Below are 16320 nucleotides of genomic sequence, written 5' to 3'. Positions count from 1 at the left end.
AACTCCTGTATTTGGTTTGCGCTCTACTGGCTACCAGCTTTAACAGACTGGAGATGGGTAAGTGGGTTATGATACCAAACTTTACCACAAAACTGCTGATTAGCCAACAGTTTTTTTTTACAGCAATTACTAAAGAGGCTTGTAGCTTTAAACTTTTGCTTCACCATTAAATTTTTGTTCTTTTCTATTATTATTTCTTAGGCCGAGTTCTCAGACACTCGAAAAGACCCCAACTAGATCACCATGCATTGGACTGAGAAAAAAAAAAAGTTGGATTGAGTAGTACGCCCTTTAATTGTAAACTGAAAGGCGTTTGTGGTGTGGTGAGGTATGCAAAGTCTAAACGACTGGATGTGATCATCTGAAAACTAGCTTCATCTATTGGGGAACACAAATTTGTCATCAGTCACAATAGACTGCTTTTAGGTCTAGGATAGATGAAATTGTCTTAAAATAAAAAAATAAACTCAACCTAATCAGTACTGTATGAATATATAAGTTCCATGTACTGCATTCTCCTTTCATCATGAGTACAGCAGAAGTAAATTATGTCCAAATGGCAAAAGGAAGAAGTTTAATGAAGTCATAAGAAATTATACCAACCCATGTAATAACCCCATACAGCAAACCCTTCATGTCATGATGCACAATGCTCCTTCAAGATTTGAAGTGCTTTACTCAGATTGAAGCGTTTGATTAGACATAAGATAGGATTTCAACTGTCAGGTGCCTTGGCTGAATAGGTGGGTAAACAGGCAATCATCTTGATTGATAGCCAGATTATGAGACTATATCTCGTATGCCGAACACGAATGTAAAGAAAATTGACAACAATGATTAATTTTGATATTCAAGTCTGCACTAGTTCTTTAGGCTTAGCAAGGTACACAGCCCTAGACTTAATATTGATGCCATCTCAAGCAACAAATATTTCTATACTTTCTGTTTGCAGAAAATTATGGACCTCCAAAGGATAGATTGGATTCCATACACAGATTCTAGAACAAACAGAATGCACAAGCTTAGAAGCTATGGTCATCAAACGCCAGGTACGGTGGTTTGGTCTGAAGAATGATTTCCAAAACAAATCTTATATAGACAACTAAAATACAGCTATGACTTGGTGACCCTAAAAATGGATATAAAGAACAAGCCAAGTCAACCTTAAAGAAATGCAAAATTCCACCCACTTATCTGGGAACCATTACTAGCAACAATATGGTCTGAAGAATGATGTAATAATGGAGTCACAACCCTGGACCACGATTGTGTAGCATATCTCACCTTAGGCTTAAAAAGACAGCAGGACACACCAGACAAGAGGTCCCCAATGCTCAAAATGACAGATTTGGAGGTAATTTGTTTTTTTTCGTAACAATAAAAACCTATAGCTAATTACATGGGTATTACTTTTGACAAAGCTGAAAGATGAGCCATTATATTTTTAGCAAGGGTTAACCACCCGCCTACTAGTTAGCAGGGTGTGGGAGGGGTAGTAGCTACCCCTCTCACTCATACACCTAGGCTGTGAGGCTCACTTTGCTTGGAGGTAACACTTCAAGGAGGGACTGGTACTGGAGGGGCAATCTGTATATTTAGCTACATGTTTGTATCATTAAGAAAAATACAAATTACTTCCAAATTGGTCATTTGTTCCATCACTACATACAAGCAAATGCTATCTATAAGGGTTAGCTTACCCTTTAGAAGGGTGACGGTAATTGCCAATAAAACAAATTTGGAAACAATTTGTATTTTTCCTACCTAACGATACAAACCTTTAGCTATTTATATGGGTATTACTTTTGGCGAAGCTGAAAGGACGAGCTATTAGAAAATTAACGAGGGTTAACCACCCATACCGCTAGTTAGCGAGAGGGGGGGTTAGACACTACCCCCTCTTGCTTACACACTGATGATTATATTTCACTTTGCTTAATGGTAGGACTTCAAGGCGGCTGGGTTGGCAGGCAAGTTTGTATAGATAGTTAAAGGTTTGTATCATCAGAAAAAATACAAATTGTTTCCAAATTTGTCATTTGTTCCGTAACTAGAATACAAACCTACGCTATTTATATGGGCATGACTTGCCCTTAGGATGGTGGACATCCCTGCCATTCTGGCTTTTAGCTTTCCCCTGGATTCCTCTTTTATGTGTGTGAGGCACAAAAAGAAGGAAACCCTAACACCTCACTAACCTTGCTATGCAATGTCTGCAGCCTACGCAAACTGTTTGTGTGGAAGATACTAGCAATGTGACTGTCAAGGTACAGAATCATCTGAAGATACCAAGACATACCCAATACTACCTTGCCAGGGTATGGAGACACAACAGTATTGACACAATGCTAAGATACACAAGGGAGCAATGGTTTACCTGCAGCAGTTTGAGGTCAGCTATGCAGAGAACCCTGGATGCTGATTTCCCCAAGAGAGGGGAGGATGAAGAAAAGAAAAGATCCATTAATTTCTTTACATTCATTCAGACTAAAACCCAGGTAACTAATGCCCTCAACCCTCTGCTACTTGTCCAATAAAGAGCTTGAGGTGCTAAACCAGCTGTTGAGCAGCCACTATAGGACCAAGAAAGAATGTATCTAGTCTCCTGTGGGTCACGTCTTGTAGGTAGTGGGCGGTAAACATTGTCTGTCGTTTCCATGCACCCACTTGTAGAACTTGCGCCACAGAGTAGTTACGTCTGAAGGCCAGAGATGTAGCGATGCCCCTAACGCCATGAGCTCTGGGTCAACCTCAAGCAGGAGGGTTCGGATTCAGAGCTTGTTCAATGACCTCCCTAATCCACACTGAAATCGTGTTCATATTGACCCTTCTCTTGGTCCTCCCCGTGCTGATGAAAAGCGAAGGCATCCGAGGACGAGCTGCTGCTGTTCTTTTAAGGTAGTGCCTCAAACACCTTACTGGGCATAGTAACAGATGATCTGGGTCGTCGGTTTCAGAATGAAGACTCAAAATCAAGAAGGAGTCGAATCTAGGATCCACTATTCCCGGATTCTGAGTCTTAGCTACAGACTCCGGAATGAAGCTGAAGCTTAACTCTCCTTATCCCCTTGAATAAGCGATGTCGTACGAGAGACCATGAAGTTCGCCGACTCTCTTGGCCGAGGCCAATGCCTGGTATAATGGTTCATAGGGTGGCCCCTTAAGGAACCGAAGCACCTGAACCACTTTCCAAAGAAGAGGTCCCACTTCGGACTGAGGAAAGGTAAGTTTGTAACTCTGCATTAGGAATGAAAGTTCAAGCGAAGAGGAAATGTCTACTCCTTTCAGTCTAAAGGCAAAGCTCAAGGCTGAGCGATAAGCTTTTACTGCCGAAACTGAAAGGAGCATTTCCTCTCGCAAATATACGAAGAACTCCGCTATTGCTGGAATAGTGGCTTTGAATGGAGAGATACCCCTTCCATGACACCAACCACCAAAGACATTCCACTTAGCCTGGTAGACTGCTGTTGATGACTTTCGCAGGTGTCCAGGCATTCTTTTTGCAATTTGTTGCGAAAAACCTCAGAGAGGGATGCTGGATAGTCTACACATGTGAAGTTGAAGCAAAGCTAATGCTTTGTGGAAGATGTTGGCGTGTGGTTGTCTGAGTAGATCGTGTCATGGAGGAAGTTCTCCTGGAAGCACAGTGAGGTGTTGCAGAAGGTCTGGGAACCATTCTAAATGATGCCATAGGAGAGCTATGAGGGTCATTGAGAGATCGACTGATGTTCTGCTCTTGTTGAGTACCTTTCGCATCAGGTAGAACGGGGGAAATGCTTAAACGTCAATGTTGTCCCAACGTTGCTGGAATGCATCTTGCCAGAGCGCCTTGGGGTCCGAGACTGGGGAGCAGTACAATGAGAGCCTTAAGTTCAGGGCCGTTGCAAACATTAACATTTGGAAAACCCCACAAAGTCAGGACTTTGTTGGCTACTAGATAATCCAAAGCCCATTCAGAACCCACTATCTGAGTCGCTCTGCTCAGGTTGTCCACGAGCACATTCCTTTTGCCGGGAATGAAGCAAGCTCATAGTGTTACCAAATGAACTTCTGCCCATCTCATTATTTCTACTGCAAGATGGGATAGTAGCTGCAAAAAAGGACCGCCTTGCATGTTAATGTAAGCCACCACTGTGGTCTTGTCGCTCATCACCACCATTCAGTGGCCTGCCAGGAACTGATGGAACTGTTGAAGGGCAAGGAAGGGGGCCCGATCTCCAAGAGGTTGATGTGTTGTGACCGAGGAGACATAACCACCTCTGGGCAGGGAGATCTTCTCGTCTGAGGAAAGTTCTGGCAACGTTCCTCAGCCACACTACCCTGTCATCTAATGGAAAGGCTTTGTGAAGGTTGGTGTCTATTATCATTCTAATACTGTATATGCCAGTTGTTGAGAGGGAAGCAGGTGTGACTTCTGGAGGTTTACCATGATCCCCAGATCTTGACAAAGCCTCAGAAGCTTGGCTCGGGGCTGAAGAAGAATTGCCACCGAGTCTGTTAGAATCAGCCAGTCATCCAGATAACGGAGGAAACGGATGCTGATCCTGTGAGTCCAAGATGACACGAGGGCGAAGACTCTTGAGAAGACCCGAGGTGCTGTGGAAAGACCAAAGCACAGCACCTTGAACTGGTATTTCTTGTCATCTAGACTGAATCTGAGGTACTTCCTTGAAGACGGATGGATTGGGATCTGGAAGTATGCATCTTTTAGGTCCAGTGTGCACATGAAGTCCTGTGGTCTTACCCCTTGTCTGACCATGTCTGCGGTCACCATTCTGAACGAAGTCTGTTTGACAAACTTGTTCAGAGCCGAGAGGTCGATGAATGGTCTCCAGCCTCCAGATGCCTTTTTCACAAGAAAGAGTTGACGGAAGAAGCCTGGGGAGTCGTCGAGGACCTCCTGGAAAGAGCCCTTCTCCAACATGGTCTGAACTTTGGCAGGAAGGGCCTACCCCTTTGCGGATCGCAAAGGAGCTTATTGATACTGGATTCTTGATCCGTGGAGAGAGAGAGAGATGGCGTGAATAGGACGCGATACCCTGTCCGGATCACAGAGACCGTTCAGGGTTCGGCCACGTGCTGCATCCACCTTGTCCAACAGTGCTGAAGGCTTCCCCCTACTGATGGACTAGCAGGGGGATCGCCTCCCCTAGTGTCGACGGCCGCGACCGCCTCCTCTAGGATACCCCCTCCACATGAGGACTGGGTGCCTTTCCCGAATTTGGCAGGAAAGGGCTTCGTAGACACCTTCTTTTCCTTGGTCATCGTCCTATTTGAAGGTTTCGTCTGACTGGTCTGAGAGAGAGCTTGTGGTTTATGGGTCCTGGATGTTAGGGCTCTATGGAGGAGAGTCCTGGAGTGACTTCCTTCATCTCTCTGTTGCCTGCTCCACATCTCCTGGCTTGAACAAAGAGGAACCCTCCAAAAAGGAATTCCAGAGCCTCGAGACCTAGACATGGGGGACCTGATGATGGAAATGCTCAACTACCAAGTCCCTCCGCCGCAAGATGATGTTAGGCCACAAGTTTACAACTTGGTGGGAGAGGAACTCGATAGACTGAGTGCCCGAGAGCAAGAGGGTCTCCATTGCCTTCCGGGGCCTTCCTTCGAAAAATCTTTGGTCCGCACCAGGGTCCCCAGTGACCTTAGCCAAAGGTCAAGCCTCCTACTTCGCGACTTTCTCCTGGTTTATGAGACAGAAAAATTCCCTTCGTCAATTCCTCTACGGAATGGGGTAGAGGAAGAGCTGGGAGAGGCTCGTCAAGGACCTCACAATACATCCTCAGCAGGAAATTCGGAGGTGGGAGGAGTTTCGAGGACAAGCCTGAGCGAAGTGTCTCAGAGAAGTTGGTGAGCTGTTCCGCCTAGCACTCTTCAGCTCTGAGATCAGGGCAAAAATGCAGTGGACTTTAAGGGCTTCTGAATGCCAGACACAGTCAAGGACTGAGTCTTTGCCCTCTTGTGGAGGCAACGCTGGATCTGCCAATCCATTGAGGGACCTGATGCATGCCAGAACCTGCCAGTAGGCATGTTCCGACTCACTCTGCTCCACTTTGTTAGGACTAATGGGAAGGTCGTCATCCACCCACGCGACTGAATCTCGGGGTGGGTTATGGTCATTGTGATGGCTGGATGTTCTGACCCCTCTGCAGGTCTAGGAATCCTTGACGAGGATTTCTTAACTGTCCTTGAATCCTTCGGTTCCATCCTATGAGGGAAGGTCTCCAGAAAAGAAGTTTTTGCAGGAAGTACGTTCTGCTGGCTGTCCGACAGGGGAAGGCTGGATTCCTCCTTGGGTTCTGATACTGTTGCTCTCCCATTGCACGGGGCTTCCTGGCTAGGGGAAGATCAAAGAGAACCTGACAGGGACTCTACCTGAATAGGGGCCTCTGATGAAGGTGACAAGCGAGACCTAGAAGGGTGAGGAGGGGATGAATCAGCAGGTCTGGACTTCTTAAAAGGTCTGGTAGGGGCCAGTTTAACCCTGGTTGAAGGTTTTTCGTCCTGGACTCCTCTCTTCCTTTTCAGGGGGACGAAATAAAAAATCAAGCCTAAAAACCTAGCTTCACTTGCACATGGGATCCATTGACCTTTGATGTACATATCAGGGTCTGGATGTACTCCCCGAATACGACAGAAGTGGACAACAGTAGTTTTGCTTATCAAATACTTAAACCCATTCATATCAGCCCACTAAATAATTTTCTCAATTGCGAGTTGTAGTTTTCTCTCAACCATCGCCAATCTAGCTCCAACAAATGATATGGAAAGATCATCTACCAATAGTGTTGGGAGAATATCTTGAGGAATGAGAGAGGATATCCCATTAATTGCTGGTGCAAATAGGGTTACACTTAGCATACTACCCAGAGGAACTCCTTCCTGGAATTTTCTCACCAATAGTTACCCCTACTCTCACTTAACAAAAATCTATGTGAAATAAATGATTGAATGAACAATGATAGCTCTCCTCGTAGTCCCAAATTATGAATGGTTTCAAGTATACCCTATCTCCATGCAATATCATATGCTTTTTTAAGATAAAAAAAAAAAAAGACTGTTATATGGCGCTGTTTTTGAAGCAAAGGCTTCACAAATAGAAGATTCAAGTCGTATCGACACATCAGTCATTGAGTGCATTTTTCTAAATCCTCAATCGATAAGTGATAAAGTACCCATCTTTTCCAGATACCATATCAGTCTTGCATTGACCATCTTCTCCTTGATCTTACATAAACAAGATGTCAATGCAATTGGTCAACAGTTTGCAGCTAAAAACTTATCCTTACCTGGTTTTAAAAAGGCTAAAATAATGGCTAGTTCCAAAAAACATGGATAACTATGATCATGCCATATTCTGCTAATAATGCTTAAAATAAACAACTTGGTATCAACAGGTACATGTTTAATCATTGCATATGGAATTCCATCAGGTCAAGGGCCTGTAACATTACATGTAACAAGTGCGCAATCAAATTCTCTTTCAGTAAAAGGAGAATTGTATGACTCTTCCCTTCCTGTAAAAAAAATTAAAAATTTTATTTTCTTCAATGCTCCTATACTGGTGACCAGGAGCTGCTTCCCACTTGTATAATACATTTGAGAAATGATCAGCCAGGGCATTGCTAACCTCAGTTGCTCCAGTCATATACTGTCCATTAACCTTCAACACTAGTGATGGGTTTGAGGTGAATTTGCCTGCTATCTTTTTTACTTTCCTGCACACTGGAAGATGGTGGCGTCCTACTGTTAATGGAGGAAACAGACACCAAAGACTGGCGCCTAGCTTCTTTCATGGCACAAAAGAACCATTTCTTGTATATAATTAAATTCTCCTTGGTACGGCGTCTGCGCAATAGAGTTAAAAGACCTTATTGTGGCACTGTGCAGGGCAGTTAGTTCTGAAGACTACCAGGGACTTGTCGTCGTTTGAATAACCCTGTTGTTTTGGGTATTGAATTGACCCCTGCTCTATGGCATCATCAATATTCTCAAACTGTTCTACATTCCCTTCAATTTCGCTTAGCTCATGAAATCTATCCCAGTCCGCCTTGTCAAGACTCCATCGTGGCGATCCCTGTAAAGGTGGACCGTTGCTGGTGTTTAAAATGATTGGTGTATGATCACTAGTAAGCCAATCATCTAATGTTCTCCAATCAAAATTGAGAAGGCAATTACAGCTTGCGATTGATAGGTCAATGCACAACCCTGTATTAAGTAGTACCACATCTTCCTCTTCCACAATTGATGATATAATGTTGCCCCTTGTGTTTGCTAAAACATCACGCAATAAAAGATGTCTAGTATTAAAATCCCCCAACAAGAGAAAAGGTTCAGGGAGTTGTTGAATTACATCTACTAAATCATTATACGAGATGTTGTCATTAGGAGGCAAATAAAGAGAGCAAATTGGGTATTTCCTCCTACATCAATTTGTACAATCACTGCCTGCAGAGAGGTACAAATGGGTAAAGATATTTGGGGAACATCTCAGCGAACGTATGTAAGACTTCCGACATGGCTCCCTGTTTGTTGATCATACGGTGTCCTGCAGCTAACATACTCTTGAGGACATGGAGTATCAGCATCAAGCTTGCTCTCCCGTACACATAGAACTACAGGGGAGTGCTCATGAATGAGGAGATTAAGTTCTTCATATTTGGCCCTTAAACTCTGACAATTCCATTGCAAAATGGAGAAAGCTACGGTTATTTTCTGGAAGACATCTTGGATGACGTCTTCCCATTGACAGTTTTTTGTTTAACAATATTTTCTGTAGGCTTCTTAAGTGTGGGTCTAAATTATATTGCTGGCAGCTCTTATCAGTAGATCTATGATACAAATTGGAGTTTAAATAATTGGCCTCTAGTTTACATTCTCTATGGTAAATATTGGAGCAAGTACTACACATTTTTTTCATTCTTGTAAACTTAAGAAGGATGTCCATATCTAAAGCAATTAAAACATTGCAGTGGCTTCTGCTTAAACGTTCAAACTTTAATGCATTCTTTTTCTAAGTAAATGTGGAAGCATATCAGCATCCTGGAAAGTAAGGATAATCATTAATTCTCCAGGGACTTTATACACTTTCCATACAGTTAAAGGACACATGGCCAGTATCTCCTCCTCCGTAAAATCATACTAATCTCTACTGAAAACTACTCTCCATCCATAACTGAAGTTTAGATGGGGTTTCACATCCAATTTTATGTCATCATTCCCCGTCTTTAAATTGTGTTTCTGAATTGGCACTTATGAGGAAACTGTTCTTTCCAAAACGAGATAATATCCCGGTGCAATGCTACCTACTTTCTTTTGAAGAAATTTCCATATTTCAAAATAATTTCCAGTACTCCCTTTTGACTGAGCAGTGAGCCCCTTCAGTGGTTTTGTTTTTTTCAGGGAAATCATAACCACCCCTATATCTCTGTCAATCCAATCTGTAGTTTTGTATATATCTAGATCCTTAGGTACCCCATCACAAAGAGCACCCTTGATAATCAAATTATTGATTTTAATATTCATAATGTCACTGATTGCATTAAATGCTTCATCATGATTATCAAATGATATCCCTCAATCCCATTTGTCATTTTCAAGTCTCATTCAAATATCTTTTATATTACCACAAGATTGAAATGCTTTATACAGGACATCGTAATTAATTTCTATTGGAATTTGGGTGACATGAAGGATTTGCAGTTTACCTATGTTACCCAAATTACTTTGTCTTTGAGCATTGATAGAATGGTTCTTTTCAGTTTCCAGGTCGTCAACAGAGGGGTTGGTTAATAAAGAAAAAGCAAGTCGGGTTATCCACCTCTTATCGGAGGATGTCAGTCTTCCTATCCCATGTGGCCCAACACGAGAAGAGGCTTCAGCCGGGACCAGTCCTCTATTGGGCGTACACTGGTCAGTGGGGGTAGTTAGCCCCTCCCACCGACAACTCCAATGCCTGGTGTCACCCATTACCCACAAATATGGGTGACTTAAAACTGGATCACTAGAGCCCAACTCTTAACAGACTAAGTCTGCACCCAATGGGGTCTAACAGAGGGTGACGAGTCTAAATTTGTACAGGTTGAGATGGCATGTTATACATCCCATACTGTGCCAAATCCAAAGCAGCAGTGAAACTATAATCAAACAAGCCAAAGTAGTCAAAAAGTTCACGCCCAAGAGGAAGAGATGGGAGAATAAAAGAAGTAACCAAAAGGAAAAGAGAAAGTGCTGACTAATTTAGTTAGATAGACAACTGGGCACCAAGGTCCAGGAGGAAAAGTTCCCACTGTTCATCAGAGCCCAGCTGTTAATCCCTAAGCCCCACATCCTCGTCAAGGCTTCAGATTTGGATAAAGCAAACATTTCATTATAAAGATGATAGCAATGCTTTTAAATCATTTATAACAGTGTTAGGTAATAGGTTCACTCGTACGACAATAGCTGCTAATTATAGAAGATGTATTATTTCTTCATTTGCACATATTTCAAAAGAAACCAGGATTTCCCGGAAATAAAAATAAAATCCGGCAAATTTTCCCAGACAAAAAAGCATCGAGATCCCAGGATCTCAGGGTCCCGGGAAACAATCACTACTCAGCACCCAGCTGAAGGAGTTGCAAAAGCGCCTTCTTCGAAGGAGGGCCACACCTTTAAAAATTCAGAAAAGAGTAACTACTCCCCTGGGGGGAGAAGCAGGGCCCCTTCACTAGGGGGAAGAAGCACCGTCTCTCGAGAACCAAGGTTGTCCTGGTGATAATGGGGCTGCGCTACTATTAGATGGGTCCCTGGAGGAAACCGGAAAAACAAGAGCTTCAGAGGAAGGTCGGGGAGCAGAAGCAGCAGCTTTGGATTTCTTCAACTTCATGGAAGACCCCGAAGGCAACGAACCCCTTTTAGCTTCCTTCTCCCGTCGGCGCCCAAACCTTTACCACTGGGAGGCAGACCACTCCCAGCATTCAGGGCAAGTGTTATCACTATTATACCTTTGCCCTCTAAAAACGGGACATAACCAGTGAGGATCAGTAACGCTAGAGGACATAAAAGTCCTGCAAGAACAGCCCTCAGGTCCTGGGCAGGTCCGCACACCGGTAGCAAGAAGACACACGCACACAAATACACTGTAAAGAAAATGCAAAAATAAAGATTAATAATGGCAAGTCAATAATTGGTGAAGGGAAGAGAGGTAATAAATGATCTCCACCCGAACCAAAAGCAAAGTGGGTCTCAGAGCCCAAATGTGTGAGTGAGAGCGGTAGTTACTAACCCCCACCCCCATGCTAACTAGCAAGCAGGTGCTTAACCCTTGCTAAAAATCTAATGGATCGTCTTTCAACTTCACCGAAAGTAATACACCTATAAATATAGTTTGTTTGTATGTAGTGATGGAACAAAGAAGAAATCAACTTGTAAAGTAATCCTATACCTTGCTAAAAATCTAATGGATCGTCTTTCAATTTCGCCAATAGTAATACACCTATAAATATAGTTTGTTTGTATGTAGTGATGGAACAAAGAAATCAACTTGTAAAGTAATCCTATACCAAAACAAGTGACTAAAAAATATCAGAGACTGGAAGCAGAGGAGGCGACTGATCGCTAACGCTCACGGCACGTCAGCCTTCCAGTAGTAGTAGTAGTGGTATGACGAACGTTCATGAATGCTGACAAGAGCCGGTGAGCCGATGAAGAAGCTTGCACATCAGCACGCACAGGCCCTTTAAACATCTGCATGACCTCTTGTCGTCGTGTCGAGAGATGAAGCCCACATAAATTTCTAATAAGATGTATGCATCGAGAATCCATTCCCACTGTATTTGTGTGAAAACAACAATATCTGAGTGGTGAATGAGATATTAAGCACCAAGGCCAACAAGTGTGCTGTGCCCCTCCTACCGTTGGCGAGTGCTGGGTTAGGTTCCAAGAGGAGAGTGCGTGCTAAACTCCCTCGACTGCATGTCGTGGTAAGCACTACCAAAGTAGCGCGACCTGCAGGATAAAGTTCTGTGTGCTGCTGCTGTCCAGAGCATATCAAAGTAGCGCACACCTGTGTGCTACCGCTGACGTGAGTGCTAGTGCTGATGAGGTAGCAATTAGCTCTTGTTCTGGACAAAGAGTATAGCATGTGCTGTCTAGATGAGGAGACTCGCTTTGAAACTCAAAAAGTGATCGTTAAAGCAAGTCAAACTCACAGGGGGTGAAACCAACATCATCCTCATGCACCAAAAAGCCACACTCTGAGGGATTAGATAAACGTATAGAAGAGTCCATAAACCTCTCTCAATCTAATGTGGCTAGACTACTATAAGTAGCAGGAGCAATCTTCAGACTTTGCCCTTCCTCCACCGGCCAAGCAAGCTCAGAACGAGGGAGAGCGCTGTCCTCTGCACAATGATCATGAATTGCCACAGGCATAGGCGATGAAGGCTGCGACGGGGCAGGAGCAGCAACTTCCACCACAAGAACAGGAACAAGCATCAGACTTTGCACTCCCTCCCCCAGCTGCCATCGCAGAACAAGGAAGTGCGTCGTCGTCAGCGCTGAAGAAAACTACTTGGTAGAAATCCAAACCCACGAAGGGGAAAGGTGACTCCCAAGAGGCGCAAGCACATGCTTCCAACTTTGCATTCCTTATGCCGGCTGAAGTAGCCGAACGATGAAGTGTGACGTCGTTAGGGCTGAAGAAAACCATTCGGGAGAAAACCTAACCCGTGAATGGGAAAGGTGTCACCTGAGAGGCACAGGAACATGCTTCAGACTTTGCACTCCCTTTGTCGCCTGCATTAGCCGAACGAGGGAGTGCGGCGTCGTGGCCGCTGAAGAAAACTACTCTGGTGAAAACTTAATCTGCAAGAAGAAAACCATTTTGTTGGAAACTCAGTCTGTGAACGTGACCAGTGTCCCCCGACAGGCGCAGGTACAAGCTTCAGACTTTGCACTCCCTTCGCCGACTGTCATCGCAGAATGAGGGCGTGTGTCACCATCAGCGTAGAGGAACAAGACCGAAGTCGAGCTCTGGGTTGGCCGCAAGCGATCTTCCAGCCGTCGAACTCACTTGGTGTGAGCAACAACTTCATAGGTTGGCCAGGACCCCAGCCAACCATTGATGCTATCACTAGAGAGTTATTGGGTACTCTGACTGGCCACACAGTACTACATTGGATCCTTCTCTCTGGTTACGTTTCATTTTTCTTTTGCCTAAATATACACCAAATAGTCTGGCCTATTCTTAACATATTCTCCTGTGTCCTTATACACCTGACGACACTGAGATAGCCAAACAATTCTTCCTCGCTCAAGGGGCTAACTACTGCAATATAATTGCTCAGTGGTTACTTTCCTCTTGGTAAGGATAGAAGAGACTACTTAGCTATGGTAAGCAGCTCTTCTAGTAGAAAGACACTGCAAAATTAAACCATTGTTTTCTGGTCTTGGATAGTGCCATAGCCTCTGTACCATGGTCTTTCACTGTCTTGTAATAGAGTTCTCTTGCTTGAGGACTCACTATTCAATCTTATTTCTCTTCCTCTTGTTTTTTTAAAAGTTTTTATAATTTATATATGAAAGATTTATTTTAGTGATTTTACTGTTCTTAAAATATTATATTTTAATTGTTAATTACTTCTCTTGTAGTTTCCTTATTTTTTTTCCTCACTTGGATATTATCCCTGTTGGAGTCCTCAAGCTTATAGCATTTGGCTTTTCCAATTTGGGTAGTATTAGTATTAGCTATAAGCACAAGGGGTCCAACCAAGATAATAGCCCAGTGAGGAAAGAAAACATGGATATAAGATAACTAATTAACAATTGAAATAAAATATCTTATAACACTAACAACAATTAAAATGAATATTTCATATGTAAATTATAAAAACTTCAACAAAATATGAGGAAGAGAAATAAGATAGTGTGCCTGAGTGTGCCCTCACAAGATTATAGAACAATGGTTTGATTTTGGAGTGTCCTTCTCCTAGAAGAGCTGCTTGCCATAGCTAGTCTCTCTTCTGCCCTTAAGAAGAGGAAAATAGCCACTGAACAATTACAGTGCAGTAGTTCACCCCTTGGGTGAAGAAGAATTATTTGGTAATCTCGGTCTTGTCAGGTGTATGAGGACAGAGGAGAATATGTAAAGAATAGGCCCGACTATTTGGTGTATGTGTAGGCAAAGGGAAAACAAACTGTAACCAGAGAGAAGGATCCTATGTAGTACTATATGACCAGTCAAAGGACCCAATAACTCTCTAGCGGCAATATCTCAACGGGTGACTGGTGCCCTGGCCACCCTACTATTAGCAAGTAATAATAATAATAACGAAGGAGCATCCACTGGCAGAACGACTCCCCTGTAGAGGAGGATCGAGCCTCTGCACTATGGAAAGTGGGAAAGCCCTCTTGCCTAAGGGTTATGTTGCCCGGCGTCAAAGGAGAAGAGATCGTAAAAAAAAGTTTCTCCATCCTCAAGGAAATCCTGGCACCACGCCCTCTCCAAAACAGCAACACTCACACCCGCAAAACAAACAAAAACTAAAAGATCAAGTTAATCAAAGGCCAGTCAAACAGGGAATGGGCAGCAGAGAGAGATGAACATCTACTCTCCATCGAACCAAAAGTAAAGGTGGTGATAGAACACAGGTGTGTGTGAGCAGGGTAGCCGGTATGAAACCCCTACACCCCGCTAGTTATGGGTAGTTACACCTCGCTAAAAGTCTTATGGCTAGTCTTCCAGCTTTGCTAAAAGAACTGTATATTCCCAAATAAAGAATGAAAGGGTTTGTACAGTTATTTCATGTTGGAACAAACTACATTTGGAAATTAAACAAATGAAATCCAAAGTCTTTAAGACAATACTCTTCAAAATAACTTACTTCCACATTCCTTTTGGAAGCCTGAGGAACTCCTTCTAACTCTTCGGCATCCTCTTCATCTGAATAAGCATCATCTTGTCTACGATTTCTGTTCTTTTTCGGCATCTACAGAAAAATAATTTTCAACAATTTCTTGCATAAAATTAAACACTAAATAGTAATTCAAAACATGCTAGTCAAGAAGTCTCTATGATTTAGTAATGATTTTTTGTCAAATGGTTAAAGAAAAGAAACTAATGCTATCTGATGGGGACAATTTTTATCACACCTCTGTTAAGTCAATCACGGAAAATGAGTTGGAATTACATACAAAAGCTTAAGATGAGCTCTTTAAGTAGTAAATGATGCTTACCTTAGGGGAAGCAGTCTTTTTAGAGTCTATCATAATTTTTCTTGCATTCATCTATACTGTAGTACATTTTTAACAAATCTGGTGACTTGAAGCAGTACATCAAAAAGAAAACTACCAGAGAGAAATCTTAATGACAAAAAAATGAATGTGATAGAGTGAGAGGGTCACAATACAATAAGCAGTACACAATTTATAAAGTAAAGAAATAATTTTTTTTTAAGTAATTTGTATTTTTCCTAACTAATGTATATGTCTTTTAGTAGTATACTATCAGAGTAACTGGATCTTGGCTGTTGAAATTTGTAACGAGGTATTGGTAGTTACTGGCAGGTAGGGTGGAAGCCCTGTCCCTCACCAGCACAGAGAGTAGCCACTTTCACCTTGAACCTTGTGCTTGCTGGGAGACTGACAAGGGAAGTGTAACTCAAAGGACACACATTTGTATTGTTAGGTAAAATACAAATACTTGAGTATTGTACTTTACATAGGAGTATATCAGCAAAGCTGGAACAAGTCTGTTAAAACTTTTAACAAGGTGTCAACAACCGCCAGTTGTTACTAAGCAGCAGCGGAGAAGCAACCCCCTCCAGCTTGCTTACTGACAAACCACTTTAATTGCAGACAGGACTTACGGGGATAGGCATTGGTAGATAAATTTATGTAAAGAACTCAGGTTTGTAAAGTTACACAGACTCATCCTTGGGAATTCTCGTATCCAAATGGCTAGCTATTGGTCATCGGTGAACTGGCGATCAGCGAGTCAGTGATCGGCGAGATGGAGATCGGTAACCTGGGACGAACAACGAACCCTATGAGAGCGGGATTCTGCTGGAAAAGCCCGCAAACGGCAAACAGCTGCCTCCTGACAAGTCAGAGAGGTTCAAGTCACTGGGTGGCTGGAACAAGCTGGAGAAGTACAAACCAGAGTTCACTGACAAGCAGATGGAGAGGAGACATGATCTGACTAACACCACGAGGCTGGCGAACAACGAAGCCGAACAGAGTTCGATTACACAGACGAAGGTAGGGTACAAGGAGGAGCGTAGCGTGACTGATGAGCTCTAGGCGACGAAGGTTCCTCCGAAGGGGATCGTTCTGCAGCGG

The 16320-nt window shown here is 43.1% G+C and overlaps 1 protein-coding gene across 2 annotated transcripts in view; it reads right to left on the bottom strand.

Annotated features, from left to right (window-relative positions):
• hay (ATP-dependent DNA helicase hay) overlaps positions 1-16320 on the bottom strand; it is a 37194-nt gene that overhangs the window by 3274 nt on the left and 17600 nt on the right. For both annotated transcript variants that reach the window (XM_068379081.1, XM_068379082.1), the window contains exon 2: positions 14865-14969. In XM_068379081.1, coding sequence (XP_068235182.1) covers positions 14865-14969 — 105 coding nt within the window. The remainder of the gene's footprint in view (positions 1-14864; positions 14970-16320) is intronic.

This window comes from Palaemon carinicauda, chromosome 8 (assembly GCF_036898095.1).
Source record: "Palaemon carinicauda isolate YSFRI2023 chromosome 8, ASM3689809v2, whole genome shotgun sequence".
Taxonomy (NCBI): Eukaryota; Metazoa; Arthropoda; class Malacostraca; order Decapoda; family Palaemonidae; genus Palaemon; species Palaemon carinicauda.
The sequence above is the reverse complement of the archived record's forward strand: the minus strand, read 5'-3'. Positions and strand labels throughout refer to the sequence as shown.